The following is a 14,144-nucleotide window of genomic DNA, read 5'->3' on the forward strand; positions in this document are numbered from 1 at the left end:
AAAACAAGATCAAGTAGTTTGTTTCCGGGTAGACATTGTAGATCCCACAATACAGACACGTTTGGAGAATTGGACCGATGATCCATATGCAATCACAAGTGGAGAATGTAGCTTCTCTTGATGTTCTGGCGGATGCTCCTCTGGAGTGAATCTCTCGCCTCACGGCTGTTTTGCTGGTGAATGTGGTGATGAAGCTCCCTCGTGCGTAAGCCCGTCCACAATCAACCTCAGAGACATGAGAAATAGATTATAAACTGGACTCAGAACCAACTGTCGCACATTCACACAAGTGACTGATGGGCAGCCCTAACCTAACCTGATACCTACAAAACTAATACTTAACTCACTTACCTGCTTTACTCACCTTATACAGTCAGTCCATAGTGAACTTACCTGGAACTTGACAAATGTAGCTCGAATTTGAAGGCTGCAACAAAACCAGAGCTTGGGCAAGCCACATAGTGTTGGTCCTGCTCTGGGTGTGGAAAGGTGCAGGAGAGGAAAAAGATGGCACTAGCTTACGTTGACACCGTAAGGTTTCCGCTAGTACCTGCCAGTCCAACCTTTAGACGTCTTCTTTCTTTTAGTCGTTCCTTCACTCCCATTGCCGAACCCTTTCCTGGACAATGCTGAACTCTTAGTCAGAAGGCTGTGGTTTCAAACCCCGTGTCAGCACTTTGGCTGACAGTCCAGAACTATCACGTCAAACCAAGATCAAATCGTTTGTTTCCAGGTAGACATTATAGATCCCACAAGACTGGACGAGAAGGCCGATACCCCCGACATTCAGTCTGAAAATCCTCTGCAGAAAATCTCACTTTATTCTTCTTTGGAAACTGAAAATAAACCATTTTTTTCTACTTGGACAAGGTGCTCTTCCTTCCTTTGCTGGCTCCATCTGTCCTTCACTCCAGTCACTGACCCTCTTTGACGTCCATTTGCTGGACTTTGCTACGTTTTGGTGGCTAATTTCTTCTTTGGAGGCTGAAAGGAAACGTTAGTCTACCTCTAGGTAATCAGCCCAACTCTGGAACTCCATCCTGGAGTCCTTCCAACTCACCTCTCCCTCACCTCTTTCAAGGTCTGTCTCAATACCTTTCTTGTTCACTATGCTTTAGTCACCTTGCCCTCCCTGCTCTCAGCTCAGGTGCCAAGCAAAAACACCTCAAACACCTTGAAATGTCCTCCCAACATGAAAGACACTATATAAATGTAAATTTGTATTGTATCCAACCTCTACAAGATCAGCCCCTCTCTCTAAAGCTCAATCCCTCCAATTTACCCACTCCTCCCTCACCTCATTGAAGGTTCTCTCCAACCATGGCTTCCACCATCTTTCCCCTCCTCACTCCTAGCTCGGGTGCCAAGCAAGGACCCCTCAAACTCCCTGGGACGTCCTCCTGACATCCTCTACCTAGAAGTATATTATTATACAGGACAGAAGGAGTTCATTCGGCCCATCGTGCACTTGCCGGCTCTTTGAAAGAGCTATCCAAATTAAGCCCACTCTTCTGTCCTCTCCCCATAGCCTTACAAATTTGTCCTCCCCAAATATCTATCCACTCTTCTCACACTCATAGAACTCCCCAATTCTAGAACTCTATCTCAGAGTCCTTCAACTCAACCCCTCCACTCCATCACCTCTTTCAAGGTAATCTCCTGAAACCATGCCTTCAGTCATTTTTTTCCCTCCTCATCCCAACTCACGTGCCAAGCAAGGACACCTCAAGCCCTATGAACCGGAGCTCAGCCTACCTTCCCTCTTAGCTATCCCACCTACGACAAGTTAGAGCTTCGCCTCATATGTGTTCGATTGCTGAGCAACCTGCATTTTCTCCACATAGTGTTGATCCAGCTCTGAGCGTGGAAAGGTGCAGGAGAGGATAAAGCTGGTACTAGCTTATGTTGACACCGCCCTTAAAACGTCTTTGTTTCTTTCATTCGGGCAGACAAACCGGAAAGTGGAAGGAAACGGAATGTTCCAGCCAGCGTTTCCACTGACATTCAATCCTGTCTTAGATGTATTCTTTCTTCCCATCCACCTCCAGTCACCGAGTGTTCCCTGGCCAGCTGCCCCTGCGTTATCTCACGAGCTGTTTGTTGGACTGTGCCGAAGGCAAAAATGTCTGCCGCGCCTGCAACGAGGTACATCAAATGCTTCAGAGCAATTTTGACACGGTAGACGCGACAAAAATGTACTTTGCGCTTTCGTCCACACAAAGTGAATCTATTCCAGTGTGGTCCCCGCTAACTCGGTCTCTGTTCACACTATTTCACGTCTCCATCTCTCAAGAGCACAATCCACCTCTTAGGGTATGTGGACACACATGTAAAATGGTCTCCCTCAGGAAAAAAAGTCTCCCTCAGCAAAAAAGTCTTCCTCAGGAGAAAAAAGTCTCCCTCAGGAGAAAAAAGTCTCCCTCAGGAAAAAAAAGTCTCCCTCAGGAGAAAAAGTCTCTCTCAGGAGAAAAAAAGTCTCCCTCAGGAGAAAAAGTCTCTCTCAGGAGAAAAAAAGTCTCCCTCAGGAAAAAAAGTCTCCCTCAGGAAAAAAAAGGTCTCCCTCAGGAGAAAAAATCTCAGTCAGGAAAAAAAAGTCTCCCTCAGGAGAAAAAGTCTCAGTCAGGAAAAAAAAGTCTCCCTCAGGAGAAAAAGTCTCTCTCAGGAGAAAAAAGGTCTCCCTCAGGAGAAAAAGTCTCCCTCAGGAAAAAAAAGGTCTCCCTCAGGAGAAAAAGTCTCAGTCAGGAAAAAAAAGTCTCCCTCAGGAGAAAAAGTCTCTCTCAGGAGAAAAAAGTCTCCCTCAGGAAAAGTCTCCCCAGGAAAGTCTACCTCATGTTACTCAGCCTCTCAGCCCAGCGCGAGCTCCCGGTGTGTCTGTACCTGTCAATCATCACCATTATATACCCCGCCCCCCCCCCCCCCCCCCGCGCGGGAGACCCCGTGGAGCCCCCCCCCCCCACAAACAAACCCGAAAGCTGCCCCACGAATGGACGACTGGGTGGTAGCCCCATCTCAACCCCAACCCCAAAGTCATCCTCCTCAAACCCAACCCCCATCTCAACCCCAACCCCAAAGTCATCCTCCTCAACCCCAACCCCCATCTCAACCCCAACCCCAAAGTCATCCTCCTCAACCCCAACCCCCATCTCAACCCCTACCTCAACGCTCACCTCAACCCCCACCTCAACTCTCATCTCAACCCCACCTCAACCCCTACCCCAACCCTCTTCTCAACTCCAACCCCCATCTCAACCCCTACCTCAACCCAAACCCTCCTCTCAACCCCCACCCCAACCCTCATTTCAACCCCAACCCCCATTTCAACCCCTACCTCAACCCCAACCCCCATCTCAACCCCTACCTCAACCTCAACCCCCATCTCAAACCCAAACCCACCCACCCCAACTCCCAACCTCCCCAACCCAGCCAGCCTTTCCTGCCAAAACTCCCAACTCAACACCAAATCTCTCTCTATTTTTGAAAAAAAGTTGTCCAGTAAACTATCATCGCGGTTAGACCGCTTCAGGTACGACACTCTATTTCTATTTATGCGCATGTTACCCACTCAGCCTCAGCCCCAACTCACTGCTCCCCCCCAAACCCCACCTAGCCCAATTTTCCGCCTAAAACCCTCACCTCAACCCAATCCAACCTTCGACCCCAGCCCTTCCCGCCCAAACACTCAACCCATTGCTAAATGTTTTTCAAATACAACAAATTGCATTTGTATTCAAGGTCAGGCACGGAACAGGGGGGGTGGAGGTGGCCATAGGTGCAGTCAAAGAGAGAGGTCTGTAGGGCGAGGAAAATCGTTTTTATCTTGTGATGCCATGGTTTCCCTCTAGTACCTCAGGGAGTTGCCTTTATTCATGTCTGGGGTCTAACAGTGTGCTGTTTGTCACTGGAGAAGCAAATAGCATCCCCAAAACCGAGAACATGTGTATCACTCCAACTACTGAGGTCTCCTCCAGAGTGTAGCTTCTGCAAATCTGTCAGTTCACTGATAAGTACAAACATTCATGGTTTTGACCATGTTATAACAGAATATGGGAACAGCCCATTCTCTCTACAGACTGGAATCTTGGATTCCACCCAATCCACTCAACCTCCTGAGGAGAGCAACCAACCACAGGCCCGCAAAGCACTGTATGGCTGCATGGATGACGTACTGGTGGCTTGACTGATGGTAATTGTGGAGTCTCTCCCCAACCCATGTTACTTCTTTCAGGAGAGGAGGAGAGAAGAATTAATAGTACAGTATCCCACAGTCCAATCTTTGTCTGCCCACAAGGCTTGGAATCCACTGCTTCGTGCTTAACAGCACCATGCTGTGGTGGTTCTGAGGTACTCTCATCCCCCTCCCATCAAAGCAAAAGCTCTGCGAGAAAAATGAAGCAAAAATCGCCAATAAAATTCTATTCATTCGATGAAGAGACGGGGAGTGAGGTGGTGATTGTCCCCAGTCTGCCCTGCTCTTTCTAATCATTGTTGGAGTTCTGGATCTTTGGATGAAGGTCTCAAGACCTACTTCTTTGACCGCACTTTCGGTCATCTTTCCCCTGCCCACCCCTCTCAGCTCCTACCTTTGACTTAGGTGCTCAGCCAATTGTGTTAAACTCTTTGGGACGTTGTGAAAGTACGACACACTATTTCTATTTATGTGAAAGTAAATGTGAATGTAAATTTGCATGAGATGATATATAAATATATATATATATGATATATGATGATATATAAAAGGCAAACACCTCCGAAAACTCATCACCATGCTTAAGAGTATCCAAACCAAACTGAGACTTCCATGCATCCCACCTACACATGGAAATCCCAGGGATAAATTGTTGGAATGGAATGCGCACTCTCTTCCTGGAGGGACACATCCTGCTTACCTAATTCCGGGAAATATTTGGTGCAGGTTGACAAGAGCCAAGTAGCTATTTTTCTTGGTGCCACACACAGATAGGAGGAGAATGATCAATTTATTTGGGGCCAAAACACTGGACGAAATCTCTCCTCTTTGAGCAACGCTATTTAATGCCCATCTAATAGCCAGATTGGACGTCAACAGTAGCCACAACAACAAAATTACATTTGTAAAGTGCCTTTCAAGTCGGGAGGACATCCCAAGGATTTCAATTTAAGGTTTGATTTGAAATACAGCACCTCCCAACAATGCAGTGCTCCCCGGTGTCAGTCTAGACTCAATGAAAACGGGTCAAAAGGACCAAACCTCCGCACCGCATACAGTTCCAAGATTACCCAACAGAGGGTTCTGTGTGCCGATTCGCCAGCTGATGCCTTGGGAAACAGAACAACAGCGTGAGTCACTCAGCCTTTTCAGAAGAGCAGCCCAACAAATAAACAACACTGTCATCTAGATCAGTGGGGGCCAACCTTTATGGCTGGCCAACAAAATAAGTAAATGTTCTTGATTGAATATTTCTTGATCTATGCAAGAAATCAACAGACTTAGCTAGACTTGTGCGAATGTTCGCGGCGGCGGGGTGGGGGTGGGGGGGGGGGGGGGGGGGGCTGGGGGAGGGGTTTGATGGCTGCTTCTTGATGGCTGTGTGGATCACAAGTTAGCCACCACTGCTCTAGATGTAGAGAGCCATGTCTGTGCCACGAGTCCCAAGCATGCTCCACCCACAATGTTCCTCAGCAGATCATTCTGGCCAGCTCCAGTTTATGAATTTCAGCAGGTTTACAAAAGCCCCTCCACCCATACCAGCAAAGAGCGTGACTTAGCCTGAGGTATTATTACTGATTAATGTCACATGCTTCAGAAAAGATGAGAAGTTGGAAATTACATTTGCTAAAAGAAAAGAAGCAAAACTCAGACAAGGGCAGGAGGAAGAGGAGCTTGGATGAGCTCCAAACTATGTGACTTGTAGTCTCAAGGTCTGTCCTAGTATGCGTGTATCAGACAGAAAGAAAGTCTGCTAACGTGCTTGCCCAAAATCCACTTTCGCATTTGATAACTTCACAGATAATTGTTGTCATGGATGGGTATTTGTATTTAACCATGGCAGCAAATTTATGCACAGGAAGGTCCCATCATCAGATGTTAAAAATCCCCTGGCACGACTAGAAAACAGAAGGGAGTTTCTCCTAGTGTCTGAGCCAACAATTTCCCCAAATAGAATTAGTCATCCACTTCATAATAAAACAACATTTGTGGGATATTGCTATTGTTAAATCTGCTGTGTTTGCCTACAAATACATAGTCACTATAATTTATAATAATAATGATGATAATTCTTGCATTTGATATAGTGCCTTATCACGTCTTCGAGATGTCTCAAAGTATACTGTAAAGTGAATTGACTATATTTTATGGGCGAAACACGAACAGCAGTGTCCCACAGACAGTCGTGGGTTGAGTGACCAAGTTATTATCTTTTTTTTTAAGGAATTATTACCCCCCCCCCACCGGAAAAGCGACCGGCTTCCTGCTTACTTCTAGGTGAACAGAGGAGTGTAGCGCAAGGAAACTTGCCCAACTTTTTGCCCTGCCCGGGAATCGAACCCGGGTCCTCTCGCTTCGCGTGTCGAGCGCTCTAAGCGCTGAGAGCTGCAGGACTCCCACCGTCACCGCACTTGGCAGTGGCGTTTTGTGGAGCGCTTCGAAGACGAGATAAAGCCCTATATCAAATGCAAGTATTATTATTACTTTTATTATGTGTGTATGTATGTAAGGCATGTGGTGAGGGGGGTGGGGGGGGGGAGTCAACACGCTGCACCAGGTAAAGACTACAACTCCCGGGTGACTTTGCGGCCGGCGACGACGCGTGACGCAGCGCGCGGGCCAGCCCTGAGCGCGTGGTGTGCGCGATGACGCAAGTGGGCGGGGCGAAGCGAGGCGAGGGTAACGGCTGTGGACGAGAGCGAGCGAGCGCGCGCGCGGGAGAGAGAGAGAGAGAGAGCGCGCGCGCGAGCGAGCGCGAGAGAGGAATGAGCAGGCGGTCGGGCAACGATGAGCTCAGGTGAGAGCGCGCGCGCCGGAGCGCGAGGCAGAGAGTCGATCAAGTCAGTCAGTCACCGTCAGTCACCATCAGTCCGAGAAAAAAAAGAAAGCGGATCGCAGGGCCGCGCGGGATCCATCCTCCGCACGCGGGGAGTGGGGAGGAGGGGGGGGTCGTCCTCGGCGGCGGCGGCCAACGGTCGTTCGTTCGTTCGTTCCGGCGGCGGCACCACCGCCACCGTCACCGTCGCGCGGCGTGGATTCCTCTCAGCAAAAAAAAAGACCCCCCACCAAACCCGTCCGGCGGGCGGGAGGGAGGGATGGAGCGGGAGGGAGGGAGGGAGGGAGGGATGGGGATTAAATCAAATGCAACCCTCTCCCCACCCCCACACCCCCCCCCCCCCCCCACACACACACAGACAGACACACATGCACACACGCGTGTGTCTTCCAGACGTCTCCCAAGCACTTTGCAGGATGTTCTCCGAAGCGTAAGGGGGTGAGGGCGGGGGTGTGAGGGTGGGGGGGCGGTGGGGGGTGAGGGTGGGTGGCAGTGGGGGTGTGAAGGTGGGGGGTGTGAGGGTGGGGCGGGTGTGGGTGGGGGGGGTGAGGGTGGGGTGTGAGGGGGGGGGGTGTGGGTGGGGGGTGTGAGGGTGGGAGTCGGTGGGGGGCTGAGGGTGGGGGGATCGCGATTACTTGACATCACTTGCCGCTCGTGGTAAGTACACCGTGTGAAGCTCGTGCGTCCGCGGAGAAACTCGAGCCCGTGTGAACGCGGCTGACGATTGCCTCGGCGTGGGCAGCCGGCGGGGGGGGGAGCGGGGGGTTACGCAGCAGTTTTCGCTGCGAAACGGGGCAACGGGCTCTCTTCTGCGGTCGAGAGACCTGCATAACTTAATTCCTGTCGCGGGTCGTTCTGCCGTCCCTTTGCGGGAGGGAATGCTTTCGGCGAACTGTGACCTCTGGTTGAATTCAGGGTCGGTCACGCATTTGTCCCCCAGACCGCGGTTTTTAAGTCTCCACCTCGCAGCGTTTACCCGCGTCGTTTGAACTTGTTTTTGCTTATGAGTAGGTTAGGATAGAGATGGGCTACTTGAGAGAGCAATCTCATTTTGTCCCGTTTACCCGCCGGGTTCCCCCCCCCCCCCCCCACCCGCGTAGCCCCTGCAGATTATTCTTGTTCGATATCTGAACCCTCGTGCCCTCTTGAAAGCGGATAAAGTTCCCACGGCACTGCTCGCAGAGAGAAGGGAGTTTTCTCCCGGCGTAGCGGCCAACATCCTCCCCGAATTCAAAAAGTTGGTCATTTGATTCGTGGCTGTTTTTGTACGGCGTTGCTGTGCATACATTGTCTTTCGTGTTCACCAACTACTACAACAACAACAACAAGATTGCATTTATAGAGCGCCTTTCACGTCGGGAGGACGCCCCAAGGCGCTGGACAGTTGAGTCGGGACCCGAGCATTGGGGGGGAAATGGTCAGGGTGAGGGGAGGGAAGGGATGGAGCGAGGAGGGGGTAGAGAGTCGAGAGGGGAGCTGAAGGTACGGTCGAAGAGAAAGGTCTTGAGACCGGCCTTGAAGGAGGAAAGGGAGGAAGCGGCGAAGGCACTGGGGGATGGAGTTCCAGAGCCTGGGGGCTGTGAGGCTGAAGGCCACCGATGGTAGGGCGGTTGGGGCGGGGGATGTGGAGCAGACTGGAGCCAGAGGAACGGAGGGTACGGGCAGGTATGTAGGGGGATAGTAGGTCAGAGAGGTAGGAGGGAGCGAGGCCGTGAATGGCCTTGTAGGAGAGGATGAGGATCTTGAATTTGAATTCGAACCTACAAATATGCAACACAGGCACTACATTTTACAGTAAAGTACATTCTAATGAGGCGATGAGACACGAGATAAAATGCAAAGACTATTTTTCGGGGCATATTTGGGAAGATTGCAACAATTTTAGTGGCTTTCTATAAGACACAAACAAGCTGCTCCTGACTCTTTGGGTGCTGAGATTTATGCGTGCTGGATGTTCTGAAATCTTTGTATGCATATGGGAAAGGGTTGATGTACTGTATTAACTTTTAATCATTACTGCAAAGAACAGTGCATTCGGCTTTGGGAAATGCTGTCTGTGCAGCAGTAGACTGCAATAAAACGCAGCATTTATTCCATCTGCTTGTGGATGTTAAAGCATTTTATAGCACTATTCAAATAAATGGAGTTTCTCTTGTTCATCTGACCAACATTGCTCCACGTTAGTCAACACCTCAAGATGGGTTAAGAGACATTGCTGCATGGAAAGGTGGTTGCTCTGTTTGCCTTCAAAAACAGTCACTCACTTGACAGCAATCACTGAATTGCAGGAGCCACTATGATCATCCTCCCGACGTGAAAGACGCTTTACAAATGTCATTTGTTGTTGTTATTAAACAAATTTTAGAGTTTTACCAATTGATAACTTGATCTCCAGTCCATAACTCTCCTCTACCTGGTAGATAGAAGAATAACTCAGAGTTCTGTTGTACTAATGACAGAGATTTTGATAGCTTAATAAGGGTCTATTTTATGACCAGTGCCAGTAAACCAAAGTGCTTACAAAACATTGCCCATATGAGGAGTAGTTTACTGGGATCGATCAGCTTGCACCTCTGAGGTACCTTTCAGAATGCCTAGATTCTTGCTGCGGAAGTTTGGATTTGTTAAAAAGTAATTAATCTAAGGATTTATCATTTATTTCCTGTGCAAATCCCCTCTGAATAATATAGCCATTATCTGTTGCATTGGTTTGCAATGAACTAGTTATCTTTTTGCTGTGTGGACAGAAAAGTTTGGGTTGACATGGTGGGAAGTAAATTCAGTTTCAGTTCTGTTGCTGTCAGTTCTTGGGTTATAAGCCCTCACGACCTTATAATAATACATTAAAAACTATTGTATTTAATGTAGCATCTGATCATGTTGTCAAAGTGTTCAAAGCGCTTCACAGGACAAGCACTTTTCTTGCAAAATATAATGCTTGTGTAATTGCAGACCAATGTGGCAGCTAATTTGCATCCAACAATGACCCCCAAACAGTCATGAAGTGAATGATCAATTTTGTTTGAAAGATTATTGCCCAGGTCTTCCATCTCTTTTTGAATAGTGCTCTGTTGTCCACTGGGCAATGGGCAACAGTTTTAACATCTCACCTGAAGAATAACTGCTCGGACAATGTAGAGCTCACTCAGGACGACACTGGAATGTCAGCCTCGACTAGCTCAGAATCCAGATGGGTTTTGCCTTGTATCAGGATTTTTGCCTCAGAGGTGAAAGTGCTGTCAGGCAGATAATTTTCAAATCCATTCAGGAATGTATCCCAAAACTATTGCAAATAAAGTGGATTACCAACATTTTTAAAAAAAAGAATGGAGTGTCAATTTCTTTATTGAGGCATTTTAACCTTTGACTTCCTTGTTTTTTTTAAAAAAAGATTCTCTAATCTGTTTTGAACTCCGAGTGATCTTTGGTGTATCTGTATCCTGTTTGAGAACAACAGATGGTTTACAGCACTAATGCATCAATCTTTTTCTTGCCATTTACACCCTTGTATGAGGAGAAATATATCTGCGCAGTTCTCAGTTTACTCTGTCTTGATTGGTGATTCTCTCTCCTGTTTCCTCATCTTTTTTCCTGCTCTACTCTCTACTCTGTAGTCTTCCTCTACTCTACAACAGAACACTTGAGTGTATGGTGGTGCTATAATGCTTATGTCTGTGTTTTTAACATTTCCCTACATTAGCATGAAACCTAGTCGTGTGCAACTTGAATCAATGTAATATCCTATTGGCATTATGTTAGTCCAATGTCTACCTCTCTACGCATCTGAGTTCATGGGGCCGAGGGAGAGTGGGTGGAGGTGGGAGTTGACTTCATGTTGACATTTCAGTGCATTGTTCTTTATTTTTCCTGCAATTTAGAATTCCAGATTGAGAGATGGCAGGAGAAAACATTGTTGTGTGGTTTGAAACATGGCAAGCTTTTGGAAAGCCATGACTGTTCAGAAGCATTTCGTCCAGTTCAGAGGTCCTCCTTCTGCTTGTATTGTGATCTTTGCTACACAAGTGTGAGTGATGGAAGTAGATGTCCCAGCCACCAGGAACTTAACATTCCTCATGGACTTATTAACCTTGCCATTTGTCTTAAACTTTGAAGTTTTAAGATTGTGCAGAATTTTGGAATTCTTAATTTCGGTTTTAATTCAGAAGACTGAATTTAAGATTTTTTGCAAAACTTGCACAATCTTTGTATTTCATGGCTAAGATTATGAAGGGTTTCAGGTCTCGGGAATTTACCAGATAAAGGAAATGGAATCATCCAAGTAAAGCAAAGCAGGAAATTAAGAGTAGGAAAAATCAACAGGAATCCAATAAAGTGACAACAGATCAGTGTTTGCTATACAGTGAGTTCCCAGTCCCCACTGAATAGGTTGCAGGTGTTATGAGATGACAATAAGCCGGAGGGTATACAGCCTACTCCTGCGCACCACTTTTTAAAATTAATCTGACTAAATAGTTACCAGGGAGTCACGGAGGGAAAGGTCCCTTCAGAATGCTGCGGTGGGCCGAGGGGGGAAGATATGCTTAGTAGTTGGATCACGCTGGAGGTGCCGGAAATGGCGGAGAATTATTTGTGGACGTTCAGTCCCTCTACATATCCATCCCCCACAAGGACGGCCTACAGGGCCTCTGTTCCACCTCAAACAGTGGCCTAACTAGTCTCCATCCACCACTACTCTTCTCCACCTGGCTGAACTTGTTCTGACATTGAACAACTTCACCTTCAACTCCAACCACTTCCTCCAAGTAAAAGGTGTCATTATGGGAACCCGCATGCGTGCCAGCTACGTCTCCCTGTTTGTTGGCCACCTGGAACAGTATTTGTTCCTGGCCTACTCAGGTCGGTTCCCTGACCTATTCCTCAGGTACATGGATGATTGTGTTGCGGCTTCTTCCTGCTCTCGCAGTGAGTCGGAAAAATTCACCAATTTCGCTTCCACCCTTCCATAACATTCACATCTCCACCAACAAATAATTCAGTATTTTGCGTTTTGTTTATATTATCAGTAGAGCTTTTATGAGACATGTAATGAAGAATACTACAATGGGGGCAGTGCATTGCAGTTTTGCACCTGACTTTGTACTTGGTTTATGATAATGTATGGCAGATAGCAGGGCTCACAGCAGCAACAGCCCATGAGCTGATTCTTTGGGGTGTTGAATGAATGAGAGAGCAAACAGAACGGAGAGACCAGCTCTTCCACCAGAGGAACCCTCAGGTGGCCAGACCTAATTGTCCTGACAACTGCAGCACTGGTGCCTGTGTTTACAGTTTTTCCTGCTGCAGATCCTGTCCTCAAACCGTTTGTAAAGGGGTCTGTAAATGAGGGATACAAAGCGGATAATAATGAAATCTTCAAACATTATGCCTCTTCTGACAAGACTTGTCTGGCAGACTGTGAGGTGCTGATAGCTGGGAGGCCTTTTGTGTTGCTGTTGGTGGTCCCTCTCTCCAGAAACTTGATTGTAATACTTGTGTAGTTTCACACACATCACAGTGGTTAAAAACTCAAGCTCTTTATATTTAAAAACACGTATATACAAGTATTGACCCCCACACACACACAATTATTGAGTGCACCAAGGAGTACTTGCAAAGGATCCTAACTTATTGTATTTTGGGAATAGCAGGGATAAATAACTTTGTGACATAACAAATTTGATATAATAATCACATTGAATCTATTATGAAATGAAGCTAACATGTTAGAATTTAATTCTTCCAATAGCAATTAGTTAGTTATTCGTGCAATGTAAACCTATATAAAAGGTGCACTCGTACTTGAAGTCTCACAGGGTCAGAATAACACCTGTCGCCTGTTCAAGCAGGGAGAAGACTAGGCAATGAGGTTTGCAACTATTTAAAGAGTAGGTGTATTCTGATGATGGTCAGATCATGTAAGAATGACTCATCTTAATTTGGGGAATTAAATTCTGACAATGTTTGACTTATGCACAAGGCAAGGTCATGTAATTATAAGTTCAAACCATACTAAAGTAAAATGACTATAATTTCAAAATTACAGTGTGCCCACAGTGGCTAAATTTAGTACTCACGACCAAATCCAGCCTCGATTTTGTTGGAATTATTTTGTTTTTAATTTTTTTTAAACAATGGAATGACTTATCTTAAGGTGCTTTTCTTAAAATCTCTTTTTAAGATGTTTTTATGCACAGTTTATTAATATCTAGTCAAAAAAGTTAGCGGTTCAAGATCCAAGTTGGGATTTGTGAAACTCACAGTTTGCATTCCACTGCTATATTGATGCAGATCCTAAGAAAGAGAAAATAATCCTAACATTAGATACATTGCCTTATCGGGTTGTCAGAGAATTTTGAAGTGCTTCATAGGATTTTACTGTAAAGTTTAATGACTGAATTCTGGAGTGGGAGTCATAGACGACCTAGAAATAGGCCATTTCTACCCATCAATTTTGCACTAGTATGTTTCTCCGTATAAACCACCTAATTTAATCTTACTGTCCTGCTCACTTCCACGCCCTTTAATATTTATTCTCTTCAGAAATGGGAGAAAGAATAGAGGAGTATGAGAGAGGGGATTAGGAGGGGTGAAGGATCATGCTAGTTGGGCTAAATGGCGTGATTCCATGCTGATCCGTTCTATGTAATTATTTAATAGCAGTCAAAGGAGTGGCCTGTTTTTCCCTTAGAGGAAAGTTCCATTGGTGATTTGGGGATGTTGGTTACCACTGGTCTCCAAATACAAAAATAAAACAGACTTAACAAAGGCTTTGATAGTGAGTTGCCCTAACTGCTAAGGTGCCAACAGCTGAGGTTCAACTGGACACCAACTCTAGCAATGACAAAATATGTTCTAGTTCGTGGCATTCAGTCAAGCATTGTCTGTCTCAAAAATCCTATTTTGTCACAGAGATATTTGCTTCAACCCTGTCTGAAAGGAATTCATTGCAATTCAGCCAAAAGTTAAACTATGAAATTTACTGTGGTTTCAGAATTAACTATAATATAAACAAAACTCCCTGCTGGCTTAATACGGAGATGAATCATTTCACACTGCTTTAAATTGATTTATTCAGGAATTAAACCATTTTAAAAGGTGAATGAGGTTAAAATGGAGTTATTA

General features: G+C 46.3%; 1 protein-coding gene across 1 annotated transcript in view; it reads left to right on the top strand.

The window, feature by feature from the left end:
• Positions 1-6,860: 6,860 nt before the first annotated feature.
• Positions 6,861-14,144, top strand: part of atp13a2 (ATPase cation transporting 13A2) — a 30,327-nt gene continuing 23,043 nt past the window's right edge. Inside the window, exon 1 of the mRNA XM_007906955.2 lies at positions 6,861-6,983. Coding sequence (XP_007905146.1) covers positions 6,974-6,983 — 10 coding nt within the window. The 5' untranslated portion in view covers positions 6,861-6,973. The remainder of the gene's footprint in view (positions 6,984-14,144) is intronic.

This window comes from Callorhinchus milii, unplaced genomic scaffold (assembly GCF_018977255.1).
Source record: "Callorhinchus milii isolate IMCB2004 unplaced genomic scaffold, IMCB_Cmil_1.0 Scaffold24, whole genome shotgun sequence".
NCBI classification, from domain to species: Eukaryota; Metazoa; Chordata; class Chondrichthyes; order Chimaeriformes; family Callorhinchidae; genus Callorhinchus; species Callorhinchus milii.